A 15,791-nucleotide genomic window follows, 5' to 3' on the forward strand; every position below is an offset into this window, starting at 1 on the left:
TAAATATTTTACAGCCCGTCATTTCAGTCCAGATGCCAGAATAGGCTTCAACATTTTAAAAATTGATTGAAACATTTCCCAGTAATTCATAAATATTTCAAGTGGGTTCGACGCTAATACAATACATGTATGTTATTTATTCAAAACATGCCAAGTAGCTTAACCAGTGCCCTAATGCACTTGAAGCGTTAGACCATATTGGTCTATTCCAGAAATTAAAGGCATCCCCCCTAAAGAAGACATGGGATTCCCAAAATTTTCCATCATTTTTTGCTCTGGGAATTTCCTCCCCCCCAAAAAAAAAAAAGGTGATTATTTTCACAACCCTAAAGAAGACATGGGTATTCCCAAGAAAAAGACACCTTTTTATTTTAGGCTTGGGAATTCCTAAAAATTTTGGCCAAAATTTACCTGTATTCTTTAGGGACACTGGGAATTCAAATTTTTTTGGATAAAATTTTGGTCTGGAAATTCCCAAAAATTTATGGTACAAACTTACATGTCTTTTTTAGGGGGGTGCCATTAATTTTTGGAATCAATTTCTGGAATAGCCCATATACTACTGACGCACGTCATCAATGATTCAACAACAAATAAAGTAGAACTAGAAAGAAATTGCATTAAGCTAATAAAAGGGTGATTATATACTTTAATTAAATTTTACCTTGCACGCATCGACGTTCAGAGAAATAATTGTTAATATTTTAAATACGCTGATGAGTTTTGAGTTCATGTTCAGTTATCACCAACAGAAAGCATATGGGGGTAATTGTATTTAAGTATTTCCCTACATGAATTCAGTTGCATGGAAAGAGATATCCTACCACACTCGTTATCTGAACAGCTTAACAGCACTGGATTTGACAAATTTCCATCATGCAAATCTGGATGATATTCAACTTTTATAAGTATATACTACTTATAAACTATTTGATGTCAGGTAAGTAACCATATTATTTCATTATTTGAATTAATGTTGATATGAATCTTAGCTATACCTAGAAGGTAGTGTTGAAGGATGTCTCCGGCAATCACAACATTTTGCCTTAAATTATGTTAGAAAAATAATTATCAAGCCCGAATCACATGGTTTTATTTTAAACAAACTCATATTGACCATAAAAACGAATAAGAACAACCGGTTTCAACACGCGATATTCGAAACTTCCACGCCGAAATTGTCTAGTGCAATAACGTCATGGTTACTTCTGCTCAATTGTTGGCAGCCTTCATTGTATTACTGGGACGTCATTGTACTGGACAATTTCGGCGACGGGAATTTTGAATATCGCATGTTGAGAGACGGCTGTTTTAATTCGTTTTTATGGTCAAAATGAAACCACGTGGTTCGTGCTTGATAATTAATTTTCTAACATGAGGCATAATGTCGTGATTGCCGGAGACATCCTTTAATGTTGATATGAATCTCAGCTATACGTAGAAGGTGGTGGTGGGGGGCCAAATAGGCAAATTTTGTCAGGGGGCTAGGCCACTGGACAGCTACAAGGGGACAAGGGGGTGGGTGCACGTGCCCTAGGTGCCGGCTTGGGGAGATAGGGTTCGCCGAATCTTCGCTTGTTATTTTTTATGGGTCATGTGTGTGTACTAATATAATGTGTCGCCAAAATTTGTGATTGCTCCTTCCCGTTTGTCTGTTTGCATGCAAATTTGGTCATATGAAGGATTAATATTGCTACAAATATTGAAAAAATAGTATCCCTACCCCCCCTCCCACACACACCCATCAACTTTTTATATTCTCGAGCTTCCAATTAACTTTCAGTTTTAGCGACATATTTTTGTATCCTTGCCCATGGCGCCACAACCCCGTTTCGTGTTAACGCGAGGCAATCTTTTCGGTGAAAATATTTGGCGGGAAATAATCCCACCAAAATGTTTTTCAACAACTAAATATCAAAGTCAGGAAAATAATCATGCCTCTGGTATCTTAGTTTGATTTACTTACATGTAGTAAAGGACAAGGCATCAACATTTATTTTTTTACTGCAAAATAGTGCGATTTAAAGATAATCTATCACTTTTTCCCAAATATTTAAACTTGTTAACATGAAAGTAAAGCGCGTTATATAGGGGGAAGTATTTTTGCATTCTTTTCGCTCAGGATTTCGACGGCGCTGTGCCGTTTGTCAATAATTCAAACACGCCCCTAAATGAAATTGAGGGTGATGCACCCATAAAGTAAATTATTTTAAGACTTTCTTGGGTAATAACAATTTTTATTCCTTTGCCTTAAATGCAGAGATTTTCTCAGCTGAACTATGGATAAACTCCAGTTGCGATGGGTGCTTGTCAAGATAAAAATGCATCCGCGTATCCTTTCCTATTCAATCTAATTTAATATCCATCAGAGCATTAAATTAAAATTCTTAATGAACGTACCAAATTATTAAAGATCTTAATGAATGTACCAAATTACTACAAATGACTTTATAATTATTCATCTTATCCGTGTAATTTATGTCTTGATTGAACTTAGTTCACACAGTTCACACAAGGGTACCAACCTATCTATAGATATGCAATTGGCTACTGCATACCCCAGAGCAAAGACTTTCTGATTTACCCGTAAGAAAAAAGGGGCACACTTCTTTTTTCAGCCCCCCCCCTAGGAGGGTCAAAACTTTTAAGGCCCCTCCCCATTTTGCATCAGACCCCCTAACAAGTGTTTGTGAACGGTCCCTTACCTGTAAGCAGTGTGCGCTTTTACATAACACCATTACCCGTAAGCAAAGACGTGTGCACTTTCCCATTACAGCAATGCCTGTAACAAAACTATAACAAAGAAGTGCGCACTTCTCCGTTACAACATTACACGTAAAGCAAAGAAGGGCGCTTTTTCCAATAATACAACAGTACCCGTAGCAGAAATGTGCACACCTCTCCGTTACAGCCTTACCCATAAGAAAAACAGTGTCCACTTCCCTTCCCGTTACAGCATTACCCGTAAGCAAAGAAATACCCCGTAAGAATTATACACTTTCCCATTAACAGTATTAGTACCCGTAAGCAAAGAAGTGCCCCTCGTTGCAAAGCAAAGAAGTGTGTACTTCCTCGTAAGGAAAGAAGAGTATACTTTCCCAGCTTTTCACATAACAGCATTATCTGTAAGCAAAGAAGTGTCCAATTCCCCGTTACACCGTAAGCTAAGAAGTGTTCTCTCTCCCGTTATAGCATTTCCTATAAACAAACAAATTTGCACTTCCCCGTACACCATTACCGAAGCAAAGAAGCCTGCATTTTCCCGTGACACCATTTCCTATAAGCAAAGACGTGTGCAATTTGCAATATACAGCATTACACTCAAGTAAAAAAGTGTGCACTTTGGGTTCCCGTTACATAAAACATGTAAAGTAAAGAAGTGTATACTTTCTCATTACAGCATTACCCGCAAACAATTTTTCATTTACATGCGAACTTTAACATCCCAACTTGTTGCAGATTTATCAGCTTCTCTTTTGCAATATTACATCACCTACGAGCAACTGATACACACAAAAAAGAGTTCAATCCTGCCTCGGAATTTTCAGATGGAACTCAGCGAGATTATTGTTTTATGTTTCCTTCTGCAATATTAACCAAGAGGAAAGACATTATGACACATGTTTATTGAGAAAAAAGAGAATATACTTGTCTTTGTTGCAGCATCACCTGTGATCATAAATATTTATTTATCGTCAGCGCACTACTCAAAAGGCTGGAAACCCTACCATCGACACTTTACGGGCATTTCTGGTATTTACTTAGTTTCTTGCCATCTGCATGCAGGGTCCACATAAAGAATATAAGGACAACACCAAACTAAAATTATTACTATTACTAATGATGGTCATATTGATTTGGGGTTTTTTTCAAGGATATTTTTATACTGTCGATGGCTTTGTGTGTTTCGTGACTCGAATGGCAGACCCAAACGAAGGTGGTAGACTGCGCTGGGTGCTACCGATATACCAGAGATGGACTTGTACTCGTGTATTTGCTTCACCCGTCGGTAAACATATGATTTATCCACCTGCACCAACTGACAAGTGTTGTATCGACGGTTGCAGTGATGTACAAATGTGGTTTGAAGACGTCCTTTCAGCGTTTATAAAGCAAACAAGCACAGGTATTCATGACTTTTTTCAAGTAAAACTTAATTATGTACAATTCAATCAATTAATCTTTAATATTGGCAAGTTAAAGTGAACCGTCTCAAGAAAAGAAAAAAAATCAACAACGAATCGCATCGAATTATATGCACCATGAATGTTATGATCTCAATAACACAAGTTACAATCTAATTAATACTTATTACTACGTAATATTGCTGCAAAAGGAACATGTACGTGCCTTAAACAGAGTTTAATTTGCTATTCGCCCCTTTGCACAGATCCGCCATCTTGCTACCAAAACGAGGTTATCCCTGCAAACGCTCGCGCAAAAAGTGCATTTTTTTCCTCGCGCCTTTCTAGCGACACACTAGGAGGCTTTTTGCAAAGCGTATGCGGTAATTAAAGCACGCGTTTGACAGGCGTACACATGCAACACGCACTTTGTGGGTAGAACCTCTTTTGAGATGACCGGGTCAATAGCATAGTGTCAAACCAATACTACTACATGTAGCGTTCTATCTTTTTTATTATATTAAAGTTAAACTATGATGATATTTTAATTTGATGCTAATTATTTATTTATTTATTGACTTCATTAAGCAGCATCAAGGACAATATCGCCGACTATTGGTAGCCAAGTAGCCGTATCCAATACTCCGCTACCTGAACAGATATTACAAAACAGCAGTCAAGTTGCCGTATCCAACACCACTTCAAATTTGACTGCGTCTGCCAATATCACTTCGTATATCAATCCTGATACCAATTTGACTGCTTCAAATAATAACAGTAAGTATCCCCCATACATCGTCCACACCAGGTCAATAATTATTTCGTATAGGCAGAGTGAATATCAGATCGACCAGCATCCCATAGGGAGGAAAGACTTCTCACAGGGGAGAGCAGCCGTCCTCTTACCCCCCCCCCTTTCCTTGGCTTCGCCATTGATTATCCCATACTTCATCTCAGTGTTGGCATTGGACGAAATTTCCAGGGGGAAAGTCCAATCAAACCTTGACCATTGACAGAAATAGGGACTATACATCAATCCAACTACGCCATTACTGCGGTGTCCCCGACGTGAAACTGCGGTGTCCCAAGGCCGGGGTTTCATCAATTACTTGTTAGTGTGCTATACAGAATTGTGCACAACAGTGATTTTCAATACACGATCATGAATTGATTGAACAAATTAAATCTCCCGCACTGCTACATCTGTGGTTCCGTCAATAGAGGGCCAAATGCAGTAAACGCTTCTCGGATTGGTGTATAATTAACATAATTATAATAATTTATTGGACATTTCCAAATGCACAACATAATTGGGGGCCTCTTCTTGAGAAATTATTCTTATAATATTGCTTTAATGTGCCTGTCTGTTGATAACGTACAAAATGCTGTTAAGCTGAATTTATACTCCATCGCTGAGCGACGAGCGATTGGTATTTGACCAATGAGGTAGCGCGCTTTTCCCAACGTAACACAAAGCGTTCTACTTCATTGGCTAAAATCTAATTGCTATGGCTCAGCGGTATAAATTCAACTCTATACATTATCCGTCTGAAATGATTTACGAGAATTTTCAAGTTATGGTGGAAGAATATTATTCTTTATAAAAAATGGTACCTAATAATGGTAATAATTTCAAACATGATAACGTAAATTTATCGTTTGTAATTTATAGAATCGCAGAAAGTAAATTAAAATAAATTGTGATTATAATAAAGCTGTACTTATTAGCCCCAAACAGAAAACATATTCCTTTGTTAATGGTATTTCATATTGTTTCATTACAAGGTGGTCAAAACTATCTCGGGTGTTTTGGCGACGGACTACCAACATTACCAATAAAACTGTTTCCACTGGCATTACCACACAGCTTAATCGTCAGCGGCGATTTCATGAGCCGGGAATTTTGTTTTGCACATTGTTTCTCCAAACACATGAGGTATGCAGGATTACAAGGTGGTTGGTGTACCTGCGGTGAGGATGGAACCGACTACAACATTTTCGGACAAGCTCCGGACGAAAAATGTTTCTTTCGATGCCCAGGAAACTATGAGCAATTTTGTGGGGGCTCGGAAGGGAGTTTCTTCGGTCTAAAATTATATTCATCATTGTTTGAATTAGTAGGTACGTATCTTACCATGCTTACTGGGGTGTTCAATATTGTATTCTGGATAGTCCTAGGAAAGGAATCCACAAAATATAATAACGTATTCTCGGACTTAACAGTCTCGGACTTATAGTAACATTCTTTACAAAAACTCCCTTCAAAAGGCTAGTTTGGAAAGGATTCGTAAATATTAACAAAGGTTGCAATTAATTAGTAAATGATGTTGCCATATATATTGAGAACTTCAATGGGTTCCCTGCAGGTAAAGTATAACACTGTAAAGTCAGTCAGCTACTTCTGTTAGAGCTACCCACAAGGGCAGTCATCTGTAGCGGCACTTTTCAGAGCCATCGAATATTCAGTAGGAAAGGGGCAACTACAATAAACGACTCTTCTTAGAGCCACCATCTCTCAGATAATTATAAGGAGCACACTACTCAAGGGACGGCCCAGCCCACTTTGATACTCTGTACATTATGCAGATATCTTTAAAGTTTTGTCCTGAAGAACTCGAAGCTAATCCTGACGAAATCTTGACACTATTATACTGAACCCGTTGAAACCCTCAATTTGTATCAAGAACACCCCATATAATTATCAATCCGGGCCATGTTTTACCAAACCACGGAACATGTATGTAAGATTGTTCAAAAGAAATTATGTTACCGAAGAACTTTTCGTACTGTTGTTATATGATTATAATCTAAGACAGAATTAAAAGACTAGTTTGCGTATGACGTCAATCAAACGGTTTGTTAAATTTGTTTGTTTGTGTCGTGATGATTGAGTTTCGAACGCGGCGTTAAAACAGCGTGCCTTATGGTTAATGTTGCACCTTCAAGCATACAAACCGGCTCAAAAGTTAGGTCTTTCAACAGTGCGTCAAAAAGGTGCTTTTTGCCATTTTGTGCGATTCCTTTTCTCCGATAAAAGTACAAAATGAACCAACCTTTTACACACTACTAACCAATCACGGGCTGTGAAGAGTTGACGTCAGACGCAAACTAGTCTTTTTAGTTCAGTCTCATATTATAACAATCGGATTTTAAGTTTAAGGGATAGGATAGCTAAGGATTAGTGTAATGGTTCAGTAAGAGTAGCTAAGTGTTGCGACGAGAGCATACTATACTCATTGACAATACTCGGTTATTCCTCCATTTATTTAGACATGGCTAGTGAATGCAACGCCACATCAATATGGACATATTCGGGAGCGGGAAGTTGCTATTATGAAATTCCCACTGGATTGTTTGTAGCATCGTATAATTGGGCCGATGCTAAACAAGCTTGTGTTGATCTTCATACGGATGCTCGTATGGTTGTAATAAACGACAAACAAGAAAACGAATTTATTCGCGGTTTTGGTTACGATGGCTATATATGGTTAGGATGTTCTGACGAACCAACGGAAGGAACGGTAGAGGGACAATGGGTGTGTATCGATGAGTCTGGAAACACATTTGATTTCAACACAATGACTGGAACTGGATTTTGGGGTAGGTATGGCTAAGAATTTCAGATAATCGTTATATCGTTTGATCAGCTCGTAATCGGCGGGTCTTATAACATCGCGGATTGATATCATTATATTTCATTTGGAGAACTGTCTTGTAATATATCGCCAGAAGTATTACAAATTATTAGTTGAAGTCCTATACTTCGTCTACATTCTTTAACACGCTAAATATAGTCCAGGCAGATCAACTAAACATCTCAAAAAAAGTAACTAACCCCCTTAAATAATGACTATTATTGAAAAACGGATGATTGTATTACAAATCTGTGAGATGCGTTGGAAGCAAAATTTATTTCTGCACATTTTGACACCTCATTTGCAGCAATTGACTAAATATGGACGTCACATCGTACATTCAAATCAATGTAACCCAAGATTTGAAAGTTGCAGTAAATTGTATTGATTTTAAAGAAAAGTTTAAAACTAGTCAACAACACTCACGTTTTTGTCCGAATAATTTCAGAGTAACCATACTCCGTCATCAGCGGTGGGATACTAGTGAATGACTGATGTATGCAGTTTACTTCCTGTTGACAATGTCCTTTTTTGACCTTTTGTCAGGTGTTTCTAGAAGTAAAGTGTCATAGATCTTGGAAAGTTCTCGGCCCCGTCCCTATTAAGAGTTTTTTTTCTTGATGAAAATGGCCTCTCTCACTTTTCTTGGCAATAGTTTTTCTTCCCTGCAGAGCACTTCGACGTTGTCAGTGTCCGCATCATGTCCTGTGCGCTTGTGGTGCTCTGCAATTGCTGATGTATTTGAGGCGGTGTCGGCAGTATGTTCTTTCAGTCTTTCTCCTAAAACTCGCATCGTTTCTCCCACGTATACTCTGTCGCAATCTCCACAGGGAACGCGGTACACCACTCCTGATTTTTCATCATTCCGCGGTTTATCCTTGGGCGCGACAAGTATTTGACGAAGAGTTTGATGTGGTTTGAAGACAGTAGAGATTTTATAATTGCCAAACACTCTTTTGATTTTTTCTGACAAGTTCTGAACGTAGGGGACTACTACAAAGCTTTTCTTTTTTGAAGAGGAGTCCGCAGCGCTATGAGGTTGGTCGCTCTTAGATTTCTTGACTTGAGCCCGTTTGAAACTCCAATCTGCATAGCCGCAACGTTTCAGAGCCGATTTGACGTGATTAAGTTCTTGATCTTTGTCTTCCGAGTCAGTGACCAATGTGTCCGCCCGATGGAAGAGGGTCCTAATGACACTAAGCTTATGTTCTAGTGGATGGTGTGAGTCGAAAGCTAAATATTGGTCAGTGTGTGTTGGTTTTCTATATACACTGACCTTAACTGTACCGTCTGCTTGTCTTTTTACCAAAGTGTCCAAAAAAGGCAACTGACCCTCTTTTTCGGGGTCGTTGGTAAATTTAATGAACTCGTTTTGGCTGTTGATGTGCTCTGTGAATTGATGGACCTTGTTTTTGTTGATAACCACGAAGGTATCATCCACGTAACGCAACCAAATTCGTGGGTGGTCAATGGCAGAAGCTATTGTTTTCTGCTCAAACCATTCCATGTATAGATTGGCAATGATCGGACTAACGGGGAGGCCCATCGCACATCCATGATCTTGCTGGTAAATTTGATCTCTGAATTTGAAATAGGTTGTGGTGAGACAAAATTCTAAAAGATTGACCACCTCCTTAGCGTTGAGATATGTCTGCTTGGTCCAGCTGTCGTCTTTATCTAACAGTTCTTTAACAACTTCTAAGGCACCGTTAACTTGGACGCTTGTAAACAAAGCGGTTACATCTTAGGACGTAAGCACTTCCGCTTCATCTAAGGTAAGATCTTGTAATTTGGCAACAAAGTCCTGGGTATTCTGAATATGATGGGGGGAATTCCCGACCAGTCGGGACAAAATATCTGCCACGAACCGAGCTAAGTTGTAACACACAGACCCGATGCTCGAAACATTAGGTCTAACAGGGATGCTGGCTTTGTGTACTTTCGGTAGGCCGTAAATACATGGGACTAATAATACATGCCGAAGGTCGCAGTTTATCATAAAGATATTGATCGATGGAACCTTTTTTCTTAAGTTCTTTCAACAGTTTCAGTAATTGGTTCTTGTAAGTAGTGGTGGGATCTTTGTTAAGCTTACTGTATGTTTTTTGGTCGCTCAGTAGCTCATTCACTTTAGTTTCGTAGGTGTCAGTGGACAAAAACGTGAGTGTTGTTGACTAGTTTTAAACTTTTCTTTGATGTCTACTACCAACACGTATAAATCTCTATACTCTTGTATTGATTTTGTATTCAGTGTAAAGGAAGGAAATCTGTGTAATGATATCTGAGTGTTTTTGTATTGTAAAAATTTGTATGTAAGTGCAACTTCCAAATCTGGACCTCACTACATTAAATTGACCGGTGTTTTATTGTTTTCTGGGCTATCGTATCATATGAGGTGTCAAAATGCGCAGATATAAATTCTGCTTCCAACGCATTTTACAGATTTGTAATACAATAGCCCTTTTTGAATAATGGCCATTATTTAAGGGGGTTAGTTACATTTTTGAGATGTTTATATCACCCTATACGTGGGTCTACTTTTCGGTGTAGTGGTAAAAGACTAATAATTCCCGTCGATTACGAGCTGATCAAAGTATAATTTCAACAACGAGGACTCGGTCAGTTTTCATTTCACGCGAAAGATATAAGAAAGTTGCCACAATTGGTCAAATTCTATTAAGTACACATTTGGCATGTTTGGCATTATTTACATTCATAACCTCATGAATATTCGGGATACGTTTAATCCAATCACAGACATAAACTTTTTAATACGCGGACGTATATGCAATTTATTTTTGTAATGACAGTATCTCTTGACGTAGTACATAAGTACGCTTTACAAATGACCGCGTTGTGTGTTAACCGTTCGAACCATTTACGCGGGCGCTGGCTGCCGTATTTGGATATCGCATGATTACGCGCTAGTGTGATTGGTCACCAGCGGCATTTCCTTAATGGGCTATTCGATTTTGTTACAGGGAAATGAAAGACAAAGTTTAAATTGTACTTTGTTTTCAAAACTGCTCATATCTTTTAAACTGGTTGTCCGAATTCAATGGGGTTTTCTGCAAAATGTAGCTTTGCAAATACTTTTTACAATCCAATAAGAAATTGAAAATTGAATATGCCCGACTTCAGACTGAATTTGCTCTATCACACCACATATGAATTCAAAAGAACTCCTAGATTTTACTTGTACCATTTGATGATTCTGAAATTAATCTGAATCTGTTGTTATTATATTTTGTAGTCTGGCAGGATGGAAACCCTCGACAAGATCCTGGCTTATTTTGGTCGTATGAAAATTGCATGGCAATGGAGGCAGGTCAACTGAAGTGGGTAGATGTATCATGCGGTGATGCACATAGAGTAATTTGTGAGGTGGAAGTCACTGGAAATTGTTGCCCCGTCTAATCACTCCCAGAACAATACCAACTATGGAAAGTCCGACATCTGATCAGAACTAGCTATATTTCATTTGGCAAAACAGGATAATATTTTTTTAATTCCAAAAAAATAGTGCTGTATTTTTCTTGAATAAGGAGTATGCCTAAACATAGACATAATTGCTCATATTCACAGGATCGACGGCTTGCCGTCACCTCCGAAGGACGGAGTATTCTAAATGCCATGGGCCAATACGGAAAACTGAACTTATTATGTTGGTGTTATCATTTATTACTTGTTTCAATTCCAGTGACACCTCATGCATATTGTTCTGTGTATGCTTAGCCCTGTGTTAAATGGAGGGGCATGAAAACAAGCACTGCAGCCCTGTTGTATTGATTTTTTCAAAGTAAAATACTAATACCTATTTCAATTCATCCAAAGGGCCAGGGAAATTAATGAGGTGTCACTGGAGCTGGAATAGTTAATAATTCATACTGTTTTCCGGTTCATGAGGTCCCGGGTTCAATTCCCAATTCAATTTGCTGAGGGTATTTGCTCCTTGAGAGTAGAGCCTTGAACTGGCAACATATCATTATTATGTAACTGTCCATACTGTTATATGACTGCTTCAATTCCCATTCATGGATACTGCCGTTTAAGAACCCTCAAACTTCAAGGATCGAACACTACCAGCAAATTACCCCCGCTAGGAATTGAACCCGGGACCTCATGCACTAGAAACGAGTACCCGAACCACCAACTCACCCTCAAAGAATTACAGAGATAAATAAATGACACGAAACAACCTGGTTGTGAATGTCTTGCAGACAAACTCGGTTTTATAATATCACGTGGAAGTGACACTTATTTGTGTTTAGGTGTTGTATAAAAATATAAGAGCACATAATATACTGTTATAACACAATAAATATACTTGGTTATAATACTGTTTTTTAAACTATTTGTTGGGTTATATGAACGGTGTTTATTATTGGCATTTGATGCCTTAATAACGTGATGCTCCGTATGAATAAATCTTTGCATAACTATACTATGTAATAATATTAATATTTAGATTAATTTAATGTATCAACAACTTCTTAAAATACACGTTGTCGGACTCGTTCACTCCGTTTCTATATATTCCACAATAAAAGCAATATTTTACTTTAAAATCAACTTATTTTAAAACCGAATCGACATTCTGACCACACTCTCATCAATCAACCCTTGAATAAGTACCACGAGGAAGGTGGAAAGAGGGAATCAAAAGTAGAAACAATTAAAATATATTGTTATTACTATAAATAAAATAGTGATCTTTATGGGTGGGTTGACCCCACACTAACACTAACGGGAAACTGCATATTATATTCCTTTCAAATCAAATGAAGTTCCAAACCCCTACAAGCAATTTTGCTTTCGTATGTTCGACCCTCCCAAAAGATAATTTCGCCATTTTTTTAAGTTCTAAAAATAAAATGTGTTAATAACCACACTAGAGACTGAGTGGAGAACATTATTTCGACTTATAATAAGGATTCGTGATAGAAAAATATAAATTGTTAATACAATTCATGATCCCTTAAGGTTAGCAACCATTTTAAACTGTTGCGATTTGGTAGTTCACAGCATCTTGCGAATGGTAGTGAGCTTCGGCAAAAAATTGCATTGATCATTTCATAGCGAGCGTGTAGAAGAATTCAAATATTTACAGATATACTTCTGTAGGTCATGTGGTTCTTGAGTTATGTTGTAAAGAGGGTTCAAAGTTCAAACAACAACACTTCTGTAAAATGTACATAACTCATTAACAACAATAAATCAACCAAGTTTCGAAAGTATATGATTTGTAGAATGAACTTTTTTTTTGCAAAACATCAAAGTGTTATTTTTCAATAATAATAATATTGATTTAGATAATGAAAATCGAATACAAGGCACAAAATTGAGATTTCGTTAACACAAAGCGCTCCTTGAGCATAAAGGTTAGTAGTGCTTCAGGATTTATGACTGTAGGTTAGGAGCGCCATTTATACGATATCTCAATTTTACGATAAAGTTTGACCGATACAATAATATCACACAAGAGGGCGGCACTAAAGATAATAAGTGTTACTTGATCCTCGAGTTGTTATTAATTTCAAGAGCAATGGCGAAAGACCGATTAATATTAATATCAGGGGTATTATCAAATTCCATATTTCCGCGGAGCGATTGCCATGGCGCAACTCTACTAGTCTTATAAGTCATTAGAATTGTAAATACGTATTTTAGAAATGAATATTTTTGCAAAAGCGCTGAAAATATAGGTATTGACAAAGTTGAAGCCCCGTTTAAAAACATGTAGCTTATTTCTCTACTTAGATAGAGATATTGCAAATTCATGTATTTTGTCTTTAATACGCGGCTTTCGGCTTAACCACTAGCAGGCTATGTTAGTATACATCTATATTACTGACTAGCAAAGGTGCAAAACAACTGATTTTGTTTTATAACTCACATGTATACTACTCATTCTTGTCTTATGTCTCCACATATATTCGCATACATAACAACACTTACTACGTCATAGTGCTCATGAAAGTTGAGCTTAAACCTGAACGAACGTGCAACAATGAGAAGTAAAATATAAAAGACACTAAGCTACGTTGCATAGTTCCTGTAATAGTGATATGATGATCAGAAAAAATGGCCCATTTGACAATAAAATGAATGTCACTTCATCTCACATTCTATTAAGTTCATCAGGACTGTAATATTCCATTAATTAAGCATATCTTCTAAACAAGTCCAATCGAAACACTGTATGGGACGTTTCAAGAGCTAAGGTATGTTCTTTTCATCAGCCAGATGATGCACTGATCTGCTGCTTGGGTTGCCAGTTGACTTTTTGTTGGTATTGATTGAAGCAACACTCTCATCACCAGAAATCAATACATCATAAATGTGGCTTAATTTGAATGTGCCATCATCAACTCTCTGGTGATGAGAGTGTTACTTCAATCAATACCAACAAGAAGTCAACGGGCAACAACTCTAGCAGATCAGTGCATCATCTGGCTTTATGAAAAGACAGACCTTGGCTCTTGAAACGTCCCATAAAGTGTTTCAATTTATTGAACTTGTATAGAAGAAATATGCTTAATTAATCCAATAGGCTACAACGTCAATATGCTGAAAATCTCACCAAAGTTGGGATTCATGTTCCTGAGATTGGGCTAAATATCAAATTTACTGCATTTCTGTGTTTTAGAAATTCACATTTATACCGTACTGTCATGCATGAAATGCTTAAGGAATCGGATAGCGACATTTGCACATTATTTTTTGTGGGACCTGAGAGCACATCAGGCATATCGAATTGCATTCTGAATCCCGGTTCTGAATACGAGGAATGTCCTTCTGATATCAACTAATTTTGATCTTTTGAAATTCGGGATATATGGGATATACATATATGACTTTTATGGCAAATTATTAAAATATCTAAATTTTTGACATTTTTCAGTCCTCGAAGTAAACTTTATAAATCTAATAATATGTACTAAAGAGCATGTAGCTGGGATGAAGAGCCGACCATTAATTGAAAATTTTGACATTTCATTTTAAAGATATACATTTTTCCCAAAAAAGACCTACATTGTTTTGGTGTTTTGGGGGAAAATCTATATCTTCAGTACGAAAGGTCAAAATTTTCATTTGATGGAAGGATTTTCATCCCAGCTAAAATGTGTATTACATTGCAAATTCAAAAAAATCTATTTTGTTTTTGTTGATATCAGAAGGACATTTCTCGTATTCAAAATGCAATTCGATATGTCTGATGTGCTCTCAGGTCCACAAAAATATTTGAAAACGTCGCTATCCGAGCCCTTTAGAAAATATATGTTTGAAATAGCAGGATAGCAGGGTGTATCAAAATGAAGTACAGTTTGAAAAATGCCACTAGATTAAAAAGTATGAGGTATTTCGTCAAAATAACTTATATAGTGGATAGATGAATCAACATCTTGTCCTCCCACAACTGTAACATCACTGGCGTGTAACCATTAATAAGGACTCAGTGGCTAGTTTTGCGAGCCATGTAAAAGTGTAGTTGGGCGAAGTCAATTAAAATAACATAAAAATCACAATTTCACCACCTTCTTTACAGTAGTTGACAGAATGCCTTTTTACTCGGCTCGCAAAATTAGCCACCGAGTCCTTATTAACTCTCTTCACGCGGGAGTCGACTGCAGACGACAAGTTTCAAAAAAATAATTTAAAATTAAAAAATTTCAGAATTATACATTTTCATGACCATATTTGGAATCAGCATGAAAAATGCATTAAAATGAGTACAAACAAGCCTAGTATTGGTTCAGTAGTTCTTAAGATAGCTCTTGATATTTTAAGAAAATATTTCAAAACTTGGAACTTTTTCCGTTGAAACGCATGGCTAGCACGCAGAGCATTAATGGTCACATGTCAGAGATTTTACAGTTCCGGGAGGATAAGACGTTGATTTAGCTGTTGACCCATACATCATGCTTTTTAATCTAGTGGCATTTTACAAACTGTATACTTTATACTTAACCCTGTAGTTCCATAGCCTTTGTTTACACGCGAAATGGAATCAATAAATCTAGTTTTCGCA

General features: G+C 37.3%; 1 protein-coding gene across 2 annotated transcripts; it reads left to right on the forward strand.

The window, feature by feature from the left end:
• The first annotated feature begins 726 nt into the window (after positions 1-726).
• LOC140148856 (uncharacterized) lies at positions 727-13,331 on the forward strand. Of its 2 annotated transcripts, none has more exons than XM_072170942.1 (6): positions 727-940; positions 3,875-4,126; positions 4,713-4,901; positions 5,910-6,245; positions 7,395-7,724; positions 11,013-13,331. In XM_072170942.1, exons 1-6 carry the CDS (start codon positions 877-879, stop codon positions 11,174-11,176), a joined length of 1,335 nt encoding a protein of 444 aa, XP_072027043.1. In that variant the 5' UTR covers positions 727-876; the 3' UTR covers positions 11,177-13,331. The 2 variants fall into 2 exon arrangements, with proteins under 2 accessions (XP_072027043.1, XP_072027045.1); XM_072170944.1 differs by having other exon boundaries at positions 4,716-4,901.
• The last annotated feature ends 2,460 nt before the right edge of the window (positions 13,332-15,791 follow it).

This window comes from Amphiura filiformis, chromosome 3 (assembly GCF_039555335.1).
Source record: "Amphiura filiformis chromosome 3, Afil_fr2py, whole genome shotgun sequence".
In the NCBI taxonomy this organism is placed as follows: Eukaryota; Metazoa; Echinodermata; class Ophiuroidea; order Amphilepidida; family Amphiuridae; genus Amphiura; species Amphiura filiformis.

Excerpts from the sequence above, each read along its gene's own strand:
- LOC140148856 (XM_072170942.1), top strand. The coding sequence starts at position 877 with ATGCAAATCTGGATGATATTCAACTTTTATAAGTATATACTACTTATA. Across the intron at positions 6,246-7,394 it reads ATCATTGTTTGAATTAGTAG|ACATGGCTAGTGAATGCAAC; the intron begins GTACGTATCTTA and ends CCATTTATTTAG. Across the intron at positions 7,725-11,012 it reads GACTGGAACTGGATTTTGGG|TCTGGCAGGATGGAAACCCT; the intron begins GTAGGTATGGCT and ends TATATTTTGTAG.